General features: G+C 43.0%; 3 protein-coding genes across 3 annotated transcripts in view; 2 read left to right on the top strand and 1 right to left on the bottom strand.

Annotated features, from left to right (window-relative positions):
* Positions 1-24: 24 nt before the first annotated feature.
* Positions 25-1849, bottom strand: LOC135699675 (uncharacterized). Its single transcript, XM_065219968.1, has 3 exons — positions 1339-1849; positions 1010-1277; positions 25-934 (listed from the first exon to the last, which is right to left on the bottom strand). Exons 1-3 carry the CDS (start codon positions 1765-1767, stop codon positions 93-95), a joined length of 1539 nt encoding a protein of 512 aa, XP_065076040.1. The 5' UTR covers positions 1768-1849; the 3' UTR covers positions 25-92.
* A 5506-nt stretch (positions 1850-7355) lies between these two features.
* Positions 7356-9426, top strand: Sse (separase). The gene is made up of 5 exons (XM_065219966.1): positions 7356-7630; positions 7693-8598; positions 8669-8804; positions 8872-9197; positions 9260-9426. The coding sequence occupies exons 1-5, from the start codon at positions 7456-7458 to the stop codon at positions 9403-9405; spliced, it is 1689 nt and encodes a 562-aa protein (XP_065076038.1). The 5' UTR covers positions 7356-7455; the 3' UTR covers positions 9406-9426.
* Positions 9427-9842: 416 nt separating this feature from the next.
* The window catches only part of LOC135699757 (immunoglobulin domain-containing protein oig-4-like), a 25720-nt gene continuing 14896 nt past the window's right edge, over positions 9843-20666 (top strand). The window contains exons 1-3 of the mRNA XM_065220078.1: positions 9843-9950; positions 11290-11427; positions 11813-11884. Coding sequence (XP_065076150.1) covers positions 11317-11427; positions 11813-11884 — 183 coding nt within the window. The 5' untranslated portion in view covers positions 9843-9950; positions 11290-11316. The remainder of the gene's footprint in view (positions 9951-11289; positions 11428-11812; positions 11885-20666) is intronic.

Raw genomic sequence — 20666 nt, 5'->3', positions numbered from 1 at the left:
TCAGTCGTCTGATTCGTACAGAAATTCAAGGAGATACGAAGCTTAAACAGTATTTAAAGTCAAGTCAGATTGAACAATGTGAAAATTCGAATTTACCATTGTTCGTCGGCGTCATCATTCGATCCATTGGTTGTTCCTTCTCCTCCTCTTCCTCCAAGATCCAGCCTACGGATGATTTTTTCATCGAACGAGGAATCTTGATCGTCATACTGCTGCTGCTGTTGTGGTTTCCTACGGTTTCCAACCGGCCCGGTTTTGGGACCGAAACTATTCATCCGGCGATTTACGTTAGGCTCGGCGGTCCCCAAAATTACCGATCCGTTGGAAAATTGCACATTGGCAAGACTAAATCCGGCTGGAATTATGTTGAGCGCAGACGAATTGCCGTTTGCTGGCGCTTTGGATGTGTTAGCTTCTTCAGGGTTTTGATGGGTTCCTGCCCGTCGTCGCAGTTTTATCTTGTGTAAAGCAGGGGCCACGTCCGCCATAGATTTGTCGTATATGCTATCCTGCGGTTTGCGGGGGTTAGGATTATTGTTTTTGGAATTTTGCTTCCATTTATTCCGGTGCATCGCAGTATCGTGTTCTTCTTCGGAATCTTCGTCAATCAATTCTCTATAGGCAAGCTCATACCGGCGTCGGGGTTTTCCTTGCAGCTCTGAAGATTCAGGCAACGGGGGATTAGTGAACTCCGAGACCTCAGGACTGGTGAATACAACCGACGAGGAGGCTGTATTACGCATGTCCCACTCGAGGACTTTTTTGCGAGCCTGTTCGATGAGAAACTTATCCTGGAAGCGCATCCTTTCAGATTCGAATGCTTCTGTCGTCGTGGAGTACTCCGTGCGAAAAGTGTTGGTGTGATATTTCATATTCTCACGATACTCGTTATCTTCCGACCGACGCATATCCAATGTTCGCAACAGGGGAAATTCTAAAAGTGGAATACATGATATTCGGCATTTAAACCCTGACTTGTAATTGTGTTGATGTAACTGCACAAACTTACTGTTGTAAAATTCATCCTTGTCGACAACCATCACAATTTTTCCGGCGACCTTTTCCAACAATGCAATCGCATCGTTTGACACGTTCTTATGGGATATGATCTGCATTGACCCGAAATGAATATCTACTCCCCCCCTTTTGTAGTGGTGAAGAATGCTAAACTTCATCGCTACGGCATCATCAATCAAGTTTTGGAAAGCAATAGCAACACCTGATGCCCAGTTTTCGACAATCTTGTGAACGGAACGACCCTCCAAATAATCATAGCTCTGAAAATATTCACCATAGTCAATCAAAAGAAATCGCAAGTAAAAATCATCTCCACTCTACCGTTTCCGCCGGAAGTATTCCCTCCAGACCGCCGTGCTTCACGCTGCTGGGCATCTTGGCGAATTTAGCCGGCAGCGGCTTGATGTACCGGACACCTGTCTTGATCGGAACGCCCTCATCGATGGCCCACAGGTTGCAAATCACTTGTCCTCCAAGTTCCTCCTGGATATCATCGACGACAGCTCGGGTCCAGCGTCCCAGCTGGAAATAGAACACCGCTACCAGTTCTCCCACTTGGTTTGGTTTGTAAACGCCGGAAGTGATGTTGCCTCTTCCGAAGTTTGTCTCGCAGAACTCGATCAGCTCCAGCTGGAATTTCTGCTCTTCCGCATTGTAAAGGTAGGCGGACTCGCTTTTGAACCAAAAATTGTGTGGATTGATGTAGTGGGTAACCCGGATGAGGTCTTTGTCGTGATCCTCTTGAGACATGGCTGAATCGATACCAACCAGGCACTACTAATCGATGCTAGTAAATTGGAAATTTACCAACAAAAAAAATGTGAACTTTCGAATAAAAAAAATACTGCACTTCTGAACCCTCTTAGTTCTGAACCACTCTCAGAACTTTTTGTTTGCAAGCCAAACGAGCTCGAGCTAAGTGTTGGACTGATGGCAATGAGCACGGTAACCGCAAAATACGCAATAATGACTACAAAGTAAGCATTTTCGAGGGAGACTGGGACTACTCATTAAATGAGTAAAAATATTACCCATTTATGAGTATTTGTTACTCAAAAATGAATACTTACTACTTATTTTTGTAGTTGTAATTACTCATAAATGGGTAAAATTTTACTCATTTTATGGGTAGTCCCAGTTTCCCTCGAAAATGCTTACTTTGTAGTCATTATTGGGTATTTTGCGGTTACCGTGAGGTCTATAGTGATGGACTGATGGCAATGAGGTCTATACAGGTGTGGCACAAGAGGGTATTATTTGTTGGATTACACGCTTACTTCAGCTTACTCACCGGGTGAGTTGATAGTACTCAATTTCGTCGGATGCATTCTGAAGGGGGACGTGCTTCCAAATCAGCCTATTGTCAACAATCAATACGAAACTAATTAATTGGTTTTTCCTATGTTTCGAGGGATGAATCGATTAGCTTGGGACCAAAGAGAGTACCAGAGCTGAGCCAAAAAGTTGAGCACGTTATTTCGGGACCTTCTAGTCTTCACGGATACGAATTTTGTTCATTTAAATTAAAAATATACATGTTTATACCTTTATACTCTAACCATATGAATTATTCAAAGTAAATTGAAAGGATGTTAGAAACTAAAATATGTATGTTTGAATTAAATTCAAAAGCATGTTTATTTCAACAATATCGAAACACAAATTGTATTTGACAGCATCTGTCACTGACGTGTTTGTGTTTGACTGACAATGATCGGTTTCTGTACGTGGCGAATAAGAATGGAATCGGTGGGACCTGGCCAAGCGGGAATGTTTGACGGTGATAAAGGCGCAGAAGACCAAGCAGAAAACGAGATCAAGAGCTGGACGGAGCGACACTGGAGCTGGTGACTCTTCACAGAACAGGGGTTTTCCGGAAGATCACCCATCATTCATGGTGAAGGACTGGTCTCTGGATGAAGGACTGATGTGATTGCATCCGGATCATAAGACGACGATAATGCATGTATAAGCGCATGATTGGTGATTTAACCTAATCGAGCACTTTTATTTGTTTCATCCGAAAATAATTTATAATAATAAATAGAAAATCACGCTAAACATTAAGTACGATTAATATAAACATCAAAATCATGTTTAAAATAAAAATATTTATTTTTGATTATAAAGCTTTCACGTTTATTTTCAACACAAATATTTTCAAAATAAACGTAGCATGACTTTTATTTTAAACATTGATGTCACAGGACTTTAAACAGAAAATACGTTTGAAATCAATCTAATTTATTTTTGTGGCCAGAACAAACTGAATTTATGTTTATATTTACCTCAAATATCTTTATTTCGATAATATTTTTTTCTGCGTGAAGTAACGCACATATGCATAATTCTTATGGGCGGGGTTCCATCGCACTTATGAGCCAACCGGTGAACACTTGTGTTTATTTCAGTTACCGTGTGGACGTAATTTGTGATGAGCCCCGGTCCCTTTCAAATTGTATCATTATTTATGTACGGTCCATATATTTGAAATGACGTTTCACATTCATCTAGTGATGGCCGATTTTCACCCACGCCTACGCGTGCTAAAACGTCAACGCTCTGCCACCCTCCGAAAGTATTGTTACTCTCGCTCACCGTACTACAAACGACTGTTCAATTTTGCGAGTCGTAGTTATCGAAATTACAATCGTTTTCTCTATAATCGACACGTGAGGCGCACGGAAGCGAACCTTCGCACGAATCCGAAAAGTTTTTGGTCGTTTGTCAACTCCAAACGGAAGGAATCCGGGTTGCCTTGTTCCATGTTTCTCGGGAATGACTCGGCTAATAGTGAAAGAGAAAAATGCGACTTGTTTGCTCGTCATTTCAAGCAAGTGTTCAACGATTTCTCCGCTTCGCCAAAACAAGTGCTGGATGCTGCTGTTGGGATGCCACGTGATGTGTTTAGTTTCGTTATTCCGCGCATTTCAGAAGACATGGTGATTGCCGCAACACGCAGACTGAAGCTATCGTTCGCCTCTGGACCTGACGGCATTCCGTCATCAGTTCTAAAACGTTGTGTAGCCAATCTCTGCCTTCCACTTGCGAGGCTATGCAATCTCTCGGCACAGCAATGTGAGTTCCCCTGCCGCTGGAAACTTTCTTATTTGTTCCCAGTGCACAAAAAAGGAGATAAACGGAATATCATAAATTATCGTGGAATCACCTCCCTGTGTGCCTGCTCAAAACTGTTCGAGATAATCATAAATGGTGCTCTGTTCGCACGCTGCAAAAATTATATCGATACAGAACAACACGGTTTCTACCCGAAGCGCTCCGTGTCCACGAACCTGGTGCAGTTCACTTCTAACTGTCTGCGATGCATGGATTCAGGATGGCAAGTCGATACTGCGTATATGGATCTAAAAGCTGCATTTGACACGGTGGACCATAATATCTTGCTGACCAAGCTGGAGATACTTGGCATCTCGTCAACTGCTGTGGATTGGTTCAGATCTTACTTGGTGAATCGCTATGTACATGTCAAGATTGCCGCGTCGGAATCGGATGTTTTCTCAAACAACTCGGGAGTCCCGCAAGGCACACGGATAGAAATCTCCTTATACCTTTTGGCAAATTTCCATTGCTGATTATTCATAAATTGTATAAGTCGACTAATAACCCGAATAGAAATTGTAATGTAGGAAACATCAGCAGACATCTTCATTACATTAAATTTTAACGTGTATTGCTGTAACCTTAATGTATTCAGACTTAATGTAAGCAGACGCCTTGCAAAAAGTTAATAAAGATCATGTGTCAAATGAAATGTATAAGCGGTCACACATACCTTTTATGCATTCTAATAGGACTTATGTGGTTTGTCTTATGGAATGTATAAGGCTGATGCTTTGGCAAAAATGTATAAGTGAAACACATGAATTAAATAATTGATTTTCGTTTCGTGCAGTAACCTAGGACCGCTACTATTTTCGATCTTTTTAAACGATGTCGCCTTGCTGATACCATTAGGATGCCGCGTTTTCTATGCAGACGATACGAAAATCTACAAAATTATTAAAAGCCTCTCGGACTGCTGGGATCTCCAGAATATGTTAGGTATTTTTGCTGACTGGGGCTCAAGAAATTTGATGAGTCTAAGCATAGAAAAATTTAACATTATTTCATATCACCGAAAAATAGAACCAATCATGTTTGACTATGTTCTCTACGGACGCTGTCTTGCTCGTGTAGAGCACATAAAGGATCTCGGCGTTACCTTGGACTGCAGACTCACTTTCAGAATCCACTACAATGACATCATCTCCAGAGCTAATCGACAATTGGGCTTTATTTTCAAAATTGCCGACGAGTTTCGTGACCCGCTATGTCTCAGGTCACTTTACTGCTCGCTTGTGCGATCATTATTGGAGTCAAGTTCAGTTGTTTGGTGCCCTTTCCATGCTAGCTGGATCACTAGAATTGAATCCGTTCAACGCAAGTTTGTGAGATATGCTCTTCGTTTCCTCAACTGGCGTGACCCAACGAACTTGCCACCGTACGAGGAGCGTTGCCGACTCTTGGGAATCGAGCCATTAGAGGTGAGACGGACGGTCGCTCAAGCTATGTTCGCTGGAAAGCTGCTTACAGGTGACATTGACTGCCCAACACTGCTGTCACAGCTAAATATGTATGCCCCTGAGAGGTCTCTTCGTCAACGCGACTTTCTGTTTTTGGAACCACGGAGCCGGAATTATACACAACACGAGCCAATTCGAACAATCAGCCGGCAATTCAACAACTTTTTTTATATGTTCGACTTCAATGTATCAGCTGACGTGTTTCGTCATCGGCTACTTGGCCTTTTCCGTACCGTTGACCGTAACTATTTAGTTTAAGTTTTATTCATTTAGACAGTATTTGTCAGTTGAATTTTTCAATAAACAACAATAAACAATAAACAATTCGAATTATCGATTAATCGATTAACGAACCAAAAAGTAAAATATTTGCAATCGGTTATCCCGAAAAAAAATAACAACAAAAATACATTAAAAAACAATGTAACAATAAGACGAAAATTATTGTCTTAACAATGATTTATATTGTTACGTCTACAATAAATTTACCTTGATTTATGTTGTACAAAACAATAAATTTCATGGTAAATGGAAAATTTACAATAAAAAAGGGGGGTTGTTAAGTATCTTAACAATGAAATTTTCGTGATTTTCCCATATAATTTTTTTTCAATAACATTATATATTATTGTTATTTTACTGTTGGTTGGCGAATTTATTTATTAAAAAAAATAACAGTGTACTTTAGAGTGTATGTGTTGGCTTGACAGATCTACTTTATCGACTTTAAAAATAAATCGAAAAAATAAAACTTTGCCCCGGAAGGGAAGAGGGTGGTATATCTGTTACGGGTGGTCCTTTTTTTTACTGGTTATGGATCGATTCAATCAGATTTATTTTTATTGTTCGTGAAGTAACCCACAATGAAAATACACCAATATTTAATGTAACAACAATTTTTATTGTAATAGAGTTGTTCATTATTGTTCATGATCGAATCATGTTAACAATAAAATAAATGAAAAAAACGATAAAAATCATTGTAACAACATTTTATTATGTACATTCATTGTACAGCTAGGTAGCAGTTTTGCCGTTTTCGGAAGAGTACAACATTATAACAATCATTTTTATTGTCGACAATAAATATTAATGTTAGAGCATTGTTTCCACTGAAAATTTCACTGTAATTTTTTTTTCGGGATATCATGCCGATATAAGCATTAACTTTTCCAGAGGATCATCACCGATCGTTTCAAACATGTGCTGCAACTCTTTGGTGGAAAAATGCTCGGAAAAATGGCAGCACAGCGAACAAAAAAAAAAATCGATTAGTTGTTAATCGAGTAATTAAAAAATGGGACACCTCTGATTTTGGTGTGTTTGTTTTGATAAAAATGAGCGCAAAATTTCATCTCTACCGAGGGGGCAGCAAAACCACAAAATTACCTTGAATACGAGGGGTATTCAATGGATGAAAGGGACCGAGAAAGAGGACACTAAAATAGAAAGTTTTTCTTCCGACAGTTTCATCTTAGTATTCATCTTTGTATGAGCGGCGCGTTTCGACCGTCACCAAATGAGAATTTAACATAAGCGCGACAATTATAAATATTTTCCATTGGATATGTGATTTATTCTTTGAGTGCACAAAAGTCTATTTTCACCATTTTCACCGAGAGGGTTTGACTCACTAAACCCACTTTTGTGCTGAAATGAGCAGTTTCGACTCAATTTTGAGTTATTGCAAATTACCGTGTATGATGTCAAAAAATCAAAACAAAAGCGTGGTGTCCGAAGAAAAAAAGTCGTTACTTATTTCAGAATTTACATAAATTTTATTACTGGTTTATATTAGATGAAAATTAGTGAATGAAAACCATACTAACTAAAACGGAGTATAGCTGAAATTGCCATGCCTCTATACCCGAAGTATGCAACAGCTCTTACGCGAATTGCGCTCCAACGCGAAGCTGCCCGTGCCTACAGCCAGCAACGAGAATCCGATGCCATTTTCTTTGCCACTGAAGCCCTCTGCGCTGGAATCCACCGACGGTTCGACGACGATAGTAGAAAGCTGACCCAAAACGGTAGAATTTTCCAGTCCTGAATAGCCTTCAATAAAGTTCATTAATTTGTGTAAATATTTCAGATAACATATTGTCCAAGTTAGTTAACGATCTCAATGTAAATGAAAATGATCCAACGGATATTGATCCAGCTGCGGGATTCGTAAACCTCCACCAGCATTGTCAGCAGCTTCCGGAAGAGTGGACCGTGTTCCAGATCAGCAAATGTTATACACCCCGATGGAATTTGCTCACCCATCAGCAAATGCTAGAAGAGAATACACATGTGGAGATTATTCTGCTGAAATATCCCAATTCGGAAACTCTGAACGGAAAACCATTGTTGATACGATTGGATCCGCCGGACAGTTCAGATTTCTTTTCGGTGCTGTCGTCGATTCCGGCGGAGGTGAAATCTTTCCTTGAAGAAGAGGTTAACTCCGGTTCCCGACGACAAGAAGAAATTGAAAATCATATCGGCGGCATAATCGATCGTCTGACCGCCTGGCTGGGGCCATGGATTGTACTTTTTAGTGGAAAATTCACCTCCCCTCGAGATCAAAGATTTGAAGCGGAAATCTTCAACCGGGTGGAGGACTTCTGCATCACGAACAAGTATAGCAAACGGGATCAGGTGCTGATTTCCCTAGTCGCCAGACGTATGGATCTGCTTGATTTGAAAACGATCTATCGTTTCTGCTGCGAAATGGTTAAAGACGAGGATGGGCTCAAGGATTTGTATCACCTTCTCACAGAGCTGAAGGATGACAAGTTTGATCTACTGCAGAGTTTCAGCTGTTTTCCTTGTTTGATGGTGGTGGATGAACTTGTCGATAGTTATCCCTGGGAAATGATGAATACCAGCCAGGAGTTTGGTCGATTTGGGTCCGTTCGGTTGTTGATGCAGCTGTTCGAGGCTCATGAGGCTGGAATCAAAAATGGCTATTTGAGGGTGCCGGTGAAGACCTATCACAGTATTATCAATCCGGGTGCGCTGTGAGAAATGTGGACAGTTTTGAAGATGTGTAAATAATTTTCAATTATTCCAATGCTTTGCAGATAACAACCTAGCTAAGATGAGCGTTCGTTTGCAGGCATTCTACAAAGAATGGTATCAAGATTTTAAACTCACTATTGATAGTCCACCGAGTGATATTGAATTTAGCAGTATACTGCGAGAGGTCGACGTCATGATGTGAGTATTTTTTTTCTAATGCATGCTTGAAATTGAAATAGTATACAGTACTTTTACACTCCGGTAGTTACAATGGTCATGGTACCGGGCTTCAGTTTATAGATGGGGAAACTATTCTACAGCAGGACATTAGAAGCCTAATCTTCCTATTCGGGTGCGACTCGGTTCGATTGTTTCCCAGTGGCATCTTTCGCGAAATGGCCGGTAGTCACCTGTACTACAACATTGCCCGATGTCCTGCGGTGGTCGGAGCGCTGTGGGCATTGACCGATTACTTCACCGATTACTACTCGATTCTATTGGTTGGTCAGTGGATTCCGACTCGCAATCCCAAATATCGCGAACATTCCGTTTTTGATTTGGATTCGTCTGCATTCAAGTATGGGACGTTGCGTAAGTTAAGCTGTGCTGTGTCAATCAACTGTAAACTTAAGACTGAGAATATATTGTTGCAGAACTAACGAAAAAATCACAATCCAAACCTGGTTGCGACAACTTGTTGGCGCTGATGGCACAGTTTCGACGGCGCAGCTGGCTCCCAAAGCGTATCCGATGTGCAATGGTCTGCCGTGGTTTACCGGTGTTGAATTCTACGTTCTAAAAAGGTACGTGATAAACTGCTTAAAACTAGACGAAACTGCGATATAAATGATTTGTTTTGATACTTGCCGCTCTTCCATACAAGGAATGGAACAAAAGAAATCCCTTTCTTCCGAAAAGTGTTATTTTTAGACCGCCAGCAAGAGTCCTATACGAAAGTAAGCATGTTTTGGTTTTTTTTTACGCCAAATCAGTGCAAAGATATCACGCAGCTACCTCTAGCCGGTTTCTCGGCCATTCGCGTATCTGATTACCGTCAATTGGATAATGGAATGAGAATTCTCGCTTAAGCGATCATTCTGATTCAATTTACGACAGATGTAGATCTCACGGCACGGTTCCTTTTCCCTTCGGAATAATCTCCTCGGAGTTGAAGAATGAGCGCGTGTTCTCCAGAAGAGGGTGCTGCTGGATCACATACATACGAAAACATTCGGCGATTAGGCCTCAGTCTAGTCTGAGCGGTCGATCGCAGCGGTCGGATATGGTAGTGCGCGAATTGATTGGATCAAAAGTGAAGTGTACAACAGTCAGGAATTATTCAAGGTGAATTATTTATTCCACAAGTGATACCTAGTGTATATTATGGACTGTTCAAATACTTAAGATTAAGGCAATAGCAGTGATTCAATGGGATTGAGAAAATGGAAGGCTTTTTAGTGCTCATGAAGAAGAATTGAAATATACTAGTACATAATCGAATAATTGTGATTAGAATTCCTACGGAATTTTGAGGATAATTTGAAAAAAAAATCTTGGGATAACAGTGTTATATCAAAGAAAATCACCAACGTAGTACTGGGGCGAAATACGTGGCAATTTCGGGAAATCCAAACTGATTCCCCCTACACTGAATCAATATATAATTCTAGGTTCAAATGATTCTTGCCTCACTCAAGCCCTAATCCTAATTCAGATAATTTTAAGACGAGCACATTGACAGGTCACGGAGTCTTTGTTAAAATAACTTTAAAACAAAAAAATCGCATTCCCGAAAACCATTCGAAAAAGGGGCTTTTCCCGTCATTTTGACACTATTACTTAAGTATACTAAATACGTGCTGGATTTCGAAACTTCACGTTTCAAAATCTGGAAGTGTGTTTACAATACCATTGTCCATATGCCAACGGTAGTGTTTACATGCGGAGTTTATTGTATGTGAGAATGACCTCGGAATGGATGTGAATTACCAGGCATTTTGAAATGGGTTGCTGAATCTACAGTAGAGTTATCACGTTCTAACTAACGGACTAAAGTTGAATTCAATTGATTGTTGCTAGCTAATTTCTTCCTATAGTATTTGGCATATTGATTTATAATCAGATAGATCTCACGGAATTCCGCCTCGGAAATAGCACCGCTTTGTTCACTCGCGGTATTCTTAAAAAAAATCGAACACAACATCGTTAATGACACGTGAAAATTTTAAAAGCAATCCTGTGAAAAATTTCAAAGGAATCAATTTTGATTAAAAACATAGAAAATTTTTGGAGAAAAAATTAAGACTCGGGAGAAATTAGTCTCATGCTAAGAAAAGTGTCCATGGTTAAGAAAAATCTTCAGAATTCCGGGGATTTCAAATTGCTAGTGGGTGCTACACACTAAGTGGGCACCTGGCCTAAGCTTCGTCCTTGTTATATTTACATTTGAGGCGTTTCCAACGGATGGCAATGACCTCACTCACAACAACACGTATGATGATGATCCATTACTTGCACCACAGAGTCTGACTCATTTCGTAGCATTCCTCGGCGCTACCGGGCACAGGTTATCCAAATTGATACATGACCTATAATAAGAATAAGCTGCTCGCCATCGTAACAAGCCATTGATCCTGCTATTGCAAGTTGGAAGTTGCATTATCAAGGAATTATCATTCCACAGAACGTAGAACATCCTCGCCGAGACGAAATGAAACTAAAGCTGAAGGCATCGGTAGTGCTGTGTCTGGTAATACTGCTCGTTCTGGTGGACGATGCTAATGCCCGACGTGGTCGTGCCCGAGGACGCACCAAGTCAAGGGTAAGTCAATCAAATTATGTACCAGTATGTATACGCACAAGTCCCATGTGAGCTGAGCGCATCGGTTTTGAAAAAAAAAACGTTTCGAAAGAGATAGGTGTGCTCTATTACTTGGAGTGGTTTGATTTCATACGGCTGTAGTAGAAGAAATTCTTATAACCGGCGTATCATCCCCTTTAAATGCGGTTGGGAGATGATCAACTAAGTGGAAAATTGCCAGCGCTAGGTTCAATGGGTCGGCCGGCAAAGGGTAAATCCAAATCCCATCTGCAGCGCACATGTGGCTTGTGTTCGTTTGAAGGAATAGCCATTGTTATTTACTTATTCACTACATGTTTAATAATGAATGATGCTGTTATATCTTTCCTTTTATGTTTATTTCCAGATGCAAATCGGTTTGCCAATTACGGGAAAGTACCGAGATCCGGAATCCGATCAATATTACAACAACAATAATGTGAGCGAAATATTGCATTTGATATTGAATCCACTAGATCACTAGACAGTATTCATTTATGTATCCAGGATTGAGCGTAATATGCAGCTTTGTAACATTCAGTGGCACATTTCCGTTAAATCGTTAATCGTTCATCAACGGCGTTAATTTTCTGTTGACGAATCAGCGTTTTCGTTAAATATGATAACGAATTGAATTGATTGATCGTTAAATTGTGCATCGTTGAATCATTCGTTGATTTTATGTTTATGGATTAATATACGAGGATTAAATCTATGCAGGATATACTGTATAAAGAAAGAGAGAGAGAGAGAGAAGGATTAGTAAGTTCCATTTAATTCCACTACCTTATTTGCTTATCCTTGACAGATACGCGTATTTCGTCTACAATGTGCAGACTTTTTCAGTGTCTTGTACTAATACTCGCCTAATACTCGCAGTCGAGTATTATTAGTACAAGACACTGAAGAAGTCTGCACATTGTAGACGAAATACGCGATACTTCTCTCTCTCTCTCTCTTTATACAGGTATTCCACTAAGACGCCCACATTCATCAGGATTCACGATATACTGATTAAAAGGCGTTGAAAGACGATAACTTCTATGAATGCTTGAAAATAAACCAAAAACTCTTTAGAAATAGTGCAAACATACTACATACATTCCGGACATGAACAAAAGAGTTCTCTTTTGTTTGTGTCTGGTATAAATGTAGTTTGTCACACTATTTCAAAAAGTTATAGAACTTACAAAAAAATACGGCGACTGGCTACTTGAGCCTCTTTCGTTTTTATGTCGGGCTTTTAACAATTATTCAGGCAAGTACGGAATAATTTTTCCGTGACGGCATTTTCAAATGGAATCCACGGAATTAGACTCAAGCAAAAAATGAAATTAGTGTCTATATTCCTTGCATGTGATATTCTATTATTTACTTAACGATCCTGCGCACCTCCAGGGGTGCAAAGGGCCTTTGTGAAGGATTTCCATCCTGGGCGATTACTAGCTTTGGCCTTGACCTGTGCCAAGGTCAAATTTCGGTCAACGTTCTTAATTTCACTGTTTAGGCTCCGCCGCCACGAGCCTCTGGGTCTGCCTCTGCTGCGATGTCCTGCTGGATTCCAGTCCAGTGCTTGCTTACAGATTTCGTTTCCGCTCCGTCGTAGTGTGTGCCCAACCCACCTCCACTTCCGTTCACGAATTTCTGTCTCTATCGGCTTCTGATGGCACAAACGATGAAGCTCGGAATTTGAGATCCAATTGTGGGGCCACCAGGCACGAATTATGTACCGCAGGCATCACTGGCGTATAACAGCACAGACTTCACGTTCGAGTTAAAAATTCGGAATTTGGTGCGTCGACTGATCTGATTCGCTCTCCATACATTTCGCAAACGGACAAAACCATGGTTCGGTACACGGTCAACGGCTCCTACCATGATCTCATTGATTACGATGAGGAACAGTAGCGGTGATAATATACATCCTTGCCTCACACCCGCGATTACCCGAATCGGGTCAGACAAAGCTCCGTTGTGCAACACTCTGCACGAGAAAGCCTCGTACTGCGCTTCGATGAGGTTGACGATCTTATCAGGAACTCCCTTGCGTCTCAGAGCGCCCCACAAGTTTTCCTGGTTTAGTCGGTCGAAAGCTTTTTCGTTGTCAATGAATACCAAGTACAGGGACTCTTGGAACTCATTGACCTGCTCCAGGATGATGCGGAGCGTGACAATATGGTCCACACAGGATCTTCCAGCACGGAATCCTGTCTGCTGTCGTCGGAGAGTTGCGTCGATCTTCTCCTGTATCCGATTGAGGATAACTTTACACAGAACTTTGAGAACAATACACAGTAACATGATGCCTCGCCATTTGTCGCATACAGTTGGGGACTTTTACCAAGACGCCCTGCATCCAGTCGGCCGGAAAAGTCGCGATGTCCCAATGTTGATGCAACATTTGTGAGGATAGCATGGGGTCAGCTTTGAGCATCTCTGCTGATATGCGATCGACCCCCGGGGTGTTGTTGGACTTCATACTTCGGATGGCTGCTTCTATCTCCTGCAACGATGGAGCTTCAGTGTTGACGCGAGTAACGCGCCTCACCCTTGGCGGATCATGCCGAGATGGTGATGGTTGGTTGACCGCTGAAACTTCGAGAAGTTGTTCAAAGTGCTCAAACCAACGATTCAACTGGTCAGTGGGGTCGGTGAGCAACAGTCCAGTCGCGTCTTTCACAGGCATCCTTGGGTTCATCCTTGCCCCGCTCAGGCGTCGTGAAACATCACAGAGGAGGCGGATATCACCAGTTGTTGCGGCTTTCTCTCCTTCATCCCCTTCATAGCTTGTCCCGTATACAGGAGCGCTTAACTTCCCTCTCTAGAGCCGAATACCGCAGACGCGCCTCGTTCTTGGCTCCTCGGGTCCTTGCTCGCTCTATCGCGGCCTTTGCTTCTCGATCTTCCTCCAGGTTTCATCTGTGATCCACTCCTTCCTCTGAGTGTGCAGATCCTCCGCTGAGAAAACTCCGTCGAAATTATTTGGAATCTCCGCTTGAAGCATCAGAAATCGCCACCGAAACCGTGTGGAACCTCGTCCGCCATGAACGCAAGAGAATGCCATCGAAATTTTGTTTTTTCGTATTTTTTTATTGATTATACTGTATGTAATTGTAATTGTTATTTATTTAATGAAACGTAATTCGTAAATTACGTAATTTAGTCAAACGATGAACAAGAAAAACTTTCCTAGAATCTGCGTTTGCAGCGTTCTAGAACCGTCTCCAAAAGAATTCATGCAGAACCTCCTCCACCGAGAACGAGAGAAAATCCCGTTGGCAGCATCCAAACTCTTCACTGGCCGAAGCTCCCCCGAAGACAATGCGTGGAAACACCGTCCACCGAAATCGTGTGGATAGACGATTTTTCTTTTAATGTTTTGTTTGTATATCTTGCTTTGTTTTGACGTTCACATCCCACTGAATGGTTGATGTAAACGATGGAAATTAAATGCATTGTTTTAAATTAAATACATCGTCAATAAGCATTTTAAAAGTGAGACGCACCTAGTTTCGGACCCTTGTTCTGAATCTGGCAACGATTATTCTCTCATTGATGAGCGCTGCCTGTGTTTGGGCGCTAAGCAGAACGCCAACTCCACGATGTCGCGGAGTGTTTTCACCTCGCATAACAGAATATAAAAGTACCTGTCCCGAAGGCAGCTTGTGTTCTCCAAAGTTCGGCCAGCGGACTTCAGGATTTCTAGCTTCATACGGTGGGCCTCACTGGCGAGTTGTGTCAGTTTACCCTGTTGGGCTAGCGTCAGTACATTCCATGTTCCAATTATTGTCCGTTGTTTAGCGCTAAAAGTCGTTGCCATAAAATCAGTTCGTAATCTTTCACCATAGGTTTCTGTAACAATTTGAAGGTTTCGGAGACAGTAGGTGGTTGACCTAAGGTCTCCTATCCGCCGTGATGGGACTGCCATCTTGGGTATAGCTTTCGGGGAGAAGCATTTTGTATTCAGCCGCTGGATGCCAGTCAGACGCTGTTTGAGCCGCCCTAACATGGAGAACAGACGCTCGGGTTTTGTAAGCCACATCCTCCGAAAAGGATGCAGCTCCCCTTCCCTGTCAGCAAACGACCAAAGTTCCCACCGGGGTTGGTTACCCGATCTTCCCTAAGGTTACTTGTACCCCAGCCGGCGCCGCGGAGAGGAAGGGATAGGAGTTACTGGGCAAGAGGCTAAGGACCACTTTCACTCGCGTGACGGGTCTATTTTATAACCTTCAATTACGCAAAGTACCGGTGGTACGCATTATCCCAGTAATTTGCCAGCCATATTCTATTGTAATTCACCTTATATCAGGGCTGATAGCGAAGGGGCCTCATAGCCTAGTCAGTAACGGCACGGTATTACCATAGAGGTAACTCTAAGACCACTGGGTCCCGAAGAAAATCATTATTATTTTTGGCTCACTCAGTACCAGAACAACGGTCCCAAGCAGTCCCAAGCTATTTCACTCACCCCTGCATGTTCTGCATGAATCTACACACCCCTGATGTTATCTGTCAAACTTTCATAGCGAATCAAAACAAACATAGTGTAGTAATAGAATTTCAACTAGAATAGGGTACGTTAATCGTTTGCTTGGGACCAATAGGCTACTAAAGTGGTGAGCCAATTTAAAATCGTTAGTTTCGTATTGATTGTTGGTATTACCAAGCCGGAGGCGGTGGGTTCGATTCCCGGTCCGGTCGAGGGAATCTTTCGGTTTGGAAATTTTCTCGACTTCCCTGGGCCATAGAGTATCATTGTGCTTGCCATGGGCATCGAAAGCTCTCAATTAATAACTGTGGAAGTGCATTTAGAACACTAAGTTGAGAGCACGCAATAAGCTAATATGCGCTAAGCAATAAGCTTGAAATACGAACAACAACAAGAAGAAGAAGAAGCAGAGCTGGTCACTTCAAGCCAGTCATTAAAAAGTCTCCTTTTTTAAGGCCAAGTCACTAAAGTCACTTTTTCTCGTAATCAGTCACTATTTCCAACTTTTTCAGCGTGAATTTATTTCAAGATTGATCATTCTTTGCTTTGTGACGTTTAATCGTCTTTCTCTACCTACAGGGTGTCTACTTATTTTTCTAAATAAAATTACCTAAGTTTGTCAGGTTTTTCCATACCCAGACAACCAGAAATCGTATAACAATGTACACACAGTATCGTAAATTGCTACAGTTTAAGTCAAAATCGCATATAAGAATGGCATACCTCGCATTATGTTTAAGTTAAATCGTATAGAATGCAAATTTCCGACTTATATGCGATGACTCATTTTTCCGTCGTACTGTATCACAAATTTAATCGGATTACATCGTAAGACTTTTCAAAATGGATTTGTTATTACAGATCAAATCGCATATGATGTTAAATCAACTCGTTTAAAATTAAACGAAAATATGCACGTATATGGCCTCCACTTTTGTACGTATAAGCCATTTATTTGCATTCTATACGAATTGTTCGTTTGTATATATGTTTGTATATCACGAAAACAACTTTGAATATACGTGCATTCTGGTTGTCTGGGTAACTTTAACGGATAAATTCCAGGCTTATAATAAGAAAGCTATTTTTTTAAATGCGTCAAAAATATGCTATTTTTGTGGAGATCAAGAACAACAGCAACTAACCCAAACATTTTTAAGACATGGCAATCAGTTTTTAAGAAACAGCTTTACAATCAAATCCATTGAATGCTGAAGTTTAACACTTACTTAATTTCTTTTTTTATAAAGTAAAAAAAAAAAATCTAAAAAAATTCAATGTCTCTACATTTCTTATTCCATGTACAAGTTCAAAATATTGAAAATTTTCAAAGTGCCTGAATTAAGGAAAACAATAAATGATTTATTTCAAGTTCGTAATTACCTTTATGAATGATTAGAGATCTTCATTGCAGCCCCATTAACTTCACAACAATTGTAGGAACTTTGGAGAAGTTCTGAGGAATGAAAGGAAATGCTGAGAATTTCAGTGAAGCTTCATAAACAAACTGCGGGAACAAAAGAGAAGTTAACACGCTGAAAATATGGGGAAGACCTCAAAGCGATTATTTTAGTATCCGGAAATGTTCAGGAACTTTTCTGATGTTCCTAGAATTTCAGAGAATTTCACAAGGAGCGAACTTGAGAATTGAGGTGCGAACTTGAGGCGTATTGTGCTATTTTTAAAGAAGTTGTAAGCTCCTCAGAAAAGCTAGATCTACACGGAAAATAACTTTGTTGTCAAAATTATCATATTAGAGTTTTTTTTAAACATTATTTTTGAGATTTTTAGCCGTGGGCTAGTTCATCTCGTCCATAAAAGGTGGGGCCTCAGAAGGAGAACCCTCAATAGAGTAGTTTTTTACAGTGTTTACTTCAACCGAAAATTGGTTCCTGGCTCGATCGTACATTTACACAACATATTAAAGACACAACATTAAAATCTGAATAAGACAGAGCTCCACACCGGGGGAACCGGAAGGGCCCCCACCAGGCAGAAATGTCCCAACAGCCGAAAGGAATTAAAAAAGACTAAAATACAATGAAGCTACTGCTGCCAGTTGTGGTAGATAGAGTTGATATGGAATAATAATAATGAAATAAATAAAAACTTGAGAGGTGAGTCAAGTAATGAAACACTCAATTTGAGTTAAACTAAATTAGAGAGGAGCGTGGCAGAAGTGATAATAGAGAGATGCGAACAAAATCTCATGCTTAGTGAGGGGAAATTCTGACACAGCACGGAGGTATAAAAAACGAGCTACCTAAGCTCGTAGAGGTCATCCAGCCATGGGTAAGAAATCGCGCGGTAACGCGAGTGCCGGTTTACCGGGAAAACAGACTCTCCCAGGAGACGGCGCGACCACCGAGCCAGCCCAGAAGAAGCAGAAGAAAAACCCATTGCCCATCCCGACAGGCGTTGCGGACCCGCAGCCGGGGCCTCCCGGAACTAAACGACCCAGACCTGAAGACAGCAGCGCCACCGTATCAGCAGCAAAAAAGCTGCTGAGCAACAATCCGTTCTCCGCCCTGCAGAACGGAGCCCAGCCGCAGTCGGACCCTGAGACGGTGCCGAAAAAAGTTAAGTTGCCACCCTTCTATGTGAAGGGCTTCCCTCCCGGGCTATGGGAGCAGCTGGATTTCTACATTAAGCAGGGCCTTCGCTGCACCATTCAACGGTGCACGGAAGGCTACAAACTGATGGTCCCGGCCGAAAAACACTTCAACGCAGTTCAGACCCTCTTGGACAGAATGAAGCTGGAGTACTTCTCCCACGATATCGAGGCCACCAAGCCGCTGAAAGTGGTGCTGCGCGGGCTCCACGACATGGACACCACCACCTTAATGGACGAGATTAAGGCGAACGGCCTCAAGCCGGTCGAAGTCCACAAGATGACCCGCAGCAAGGCCATCAAGTATCGTGACCAGCTCTACCTGATCCATCTGGAGAAGAACTCCACAACCGTGAAGGATCTCCAGACGACACGCACACTGTTCCACATCGTAGTGAAGTGGGAGCGGTATAAACCCATCCACCGTGGCGTCACTCAGTGCTCGAACTGCCTATTGTTCGGGCACGGCACCAGGAATTGCCGCATGGCCAGCCGCTGCATCAAATGCGGCAAAAACCACAAGATCGACAACTGCGACAGCATCGAGGAAGCCACTCCCACATGCGCCAACTGCGGTGCCGCCCACAAGGCCACGAGTAAGGCCTGTCCGAAGCGGGCCGAATACGCCGAGATCCGGAAGAAGGCCTCGTCCAACAGCCAGCCCGGTCGCAAGAAGGTTCCAGAAAACAACGCGCAGAACTTTCCTCCGTTATCACCGGTCCAATCACGGCCAATTCCAGTGTTGCCGCCGCTCCCGCTCAACCAACAGTTGGCTGCCGCTGCAGTACCCGGTCAAGCCTCCGGGCCATCGACGGATCCCCCTGCTCCGGGATTGGCCGGTACAACCGGTGAAGCTACAGACGATTCTCCGCTGTCAACGGATGAGATCGTCACACTGTTGGCCCAGGCCATCATCATCAAGCGCACCTGCGCAACAAGAACACAACAGCTCCAAGCTATCATCTCCTTCGTTGCTAATTATGGACCGTGAACCCATAAAGATCGCCAACTGGAACGCTCGCTCCGTAGGGGCGAAAAACATTGAGCTTGCAGACTTCCTCCGCAAGCACGACATCGACGTGGGCCTTCTCACCGAGACCCACCTCAAGACCGGTGACAGCTTCTGGCTGCCCGACCACAGCATTGTCCGGCTTGATCGCACCAGCTCCAGGGGGGGCGGTGTCGCGGTCATCATCAAGAAAGGCATCAAGTACTGCACCCTACCCCACTACCGCACTTCCATCATCGAGGCCGTCGGCGTTGAGGTGGAAACATCGACCGGAAACGTCCGGTTCATCGTTGTCTACTGCCCCCGGCAATGTACCGTTAGCAATGGTACAGCACAGCAGTTCAAGAACGACCTTGCCATCATAACCCACACCAATGCCCGCTTTGTAATCGGAGGGGACCTGAACGCCCGGCACGAGGCCTGGCGGAACTACCAGCAGAACCAGAACGGCCGCCTGCTATTCGACCATTCCCAGCATGGTCTCTATTCCGTCTGGTTTCCGGACGAACCAACCTTCACATCACCCACGGGCAACCCATCGACGCTGGACCTGTTCTTGGCAAACACCAGATTAGCCAAGCCGGTTGCCGTCAACGACCTGAGTTCGGACCACCAACCGGTGCTGACCGAGCTGGGCTACAACGTGGCCCCTGCACCGTGCCAGCGGAAGGACTACCATCGAGTCAACTGGGTCCAGTTTCGACGCGTGGTCGACCGCCACATCTACGACAACCCACCGCTCGACACAGTGGAGGACATCGACCGGGCCCTGGAGGGTCTCCATCAAGCCATATCCGTGGCTGACGAAGAGTGCGTTCGACGAGTTCCTGTGAGGGGTAAGTTTCAAGCAATTGATTCCCACACCAAACTCTTGATTCGGCTCAGAAATGTTCGTAGACGCCAGTTTCAGCGGACTGGGGATCTGCAGCGTAAATACGAAATGGTCGATCTGAATCGGCAGATCGCTTCCAGAATGGTCTCAATCCGGAACGAGAGTTTCGGGCGGCTCGTTCAGAACCTGGACGACCGTTCCAGACCATTCTGGAAGGTTGCCAAGGTGCTGAAGTCTCACCCCAAGCCCATTCCACCACTTAGAGTCAATGACGAACGGC

This window comes from Ochlerotatus camptorhynchus, unplaced genomic scaffold (assembly GCF_037179485.1).
Source record: "Ochlerotatus camptorhynchus isolate MF236.1 unplaced genomic scaffold, CSIRO-AGI_Acam_v1.1 ptg000114l, whole genome shotgun sequence".
Lineage (NCBI taxonomy): Eukaryota > Metazoa > Arthropoda > Insecta > Diptera > Culicidae > Ochlerotatus > Ochlerotatus camptorhynchus.
This window is presented reverse-complemented; position numbering and strand designations above follow the sequence as displayed.

Bases quoted from the DNA above. Each gene is read 5' to 3' on its own strand.
- LOC135699675 (XM_065219968.1), bottom strand. From the start codon at position 1,767: ATGTCTCAAGAGGATCACGACAAAGACCTCATCCGGGTTACCCACTAC. The intron at 1,278-1,338 runs GTAGAGTGGAGA...GAATATTTTCAG, and splicing joins GAATACTTCCGGCGGAAACG to AGCTATGATTATTTGGAGGG. The intron at 935-1,009 runs GTAAGTTTGTGC...TTCCACTTTTAG, and splicing joins CAAGGATGAATTTTACAACA to AATTTCCCCTGTTGCGAACA.
- Sse (XM_065219966.1), top strand. From the start codon at position 7,456: ATGCCTCTATACCCGAAGTATGCAACAGCTCTTACGCGAATTGCGCTC. The intron at 7,631-7,692 runs GTAGAATTTTCC...TAAATATTTCAG, and splicing joins TAGAAAGCTGACCCAAAACG to ATAACATATTGTCCAAGTTA. The intron at 8,805-8,871 runs GTGAGTATTTTT...ACACTCCGGTAG, and splicing joins CGAGAGGTCGACGTCATGAT to TTACAATGGTCATGGTACCG.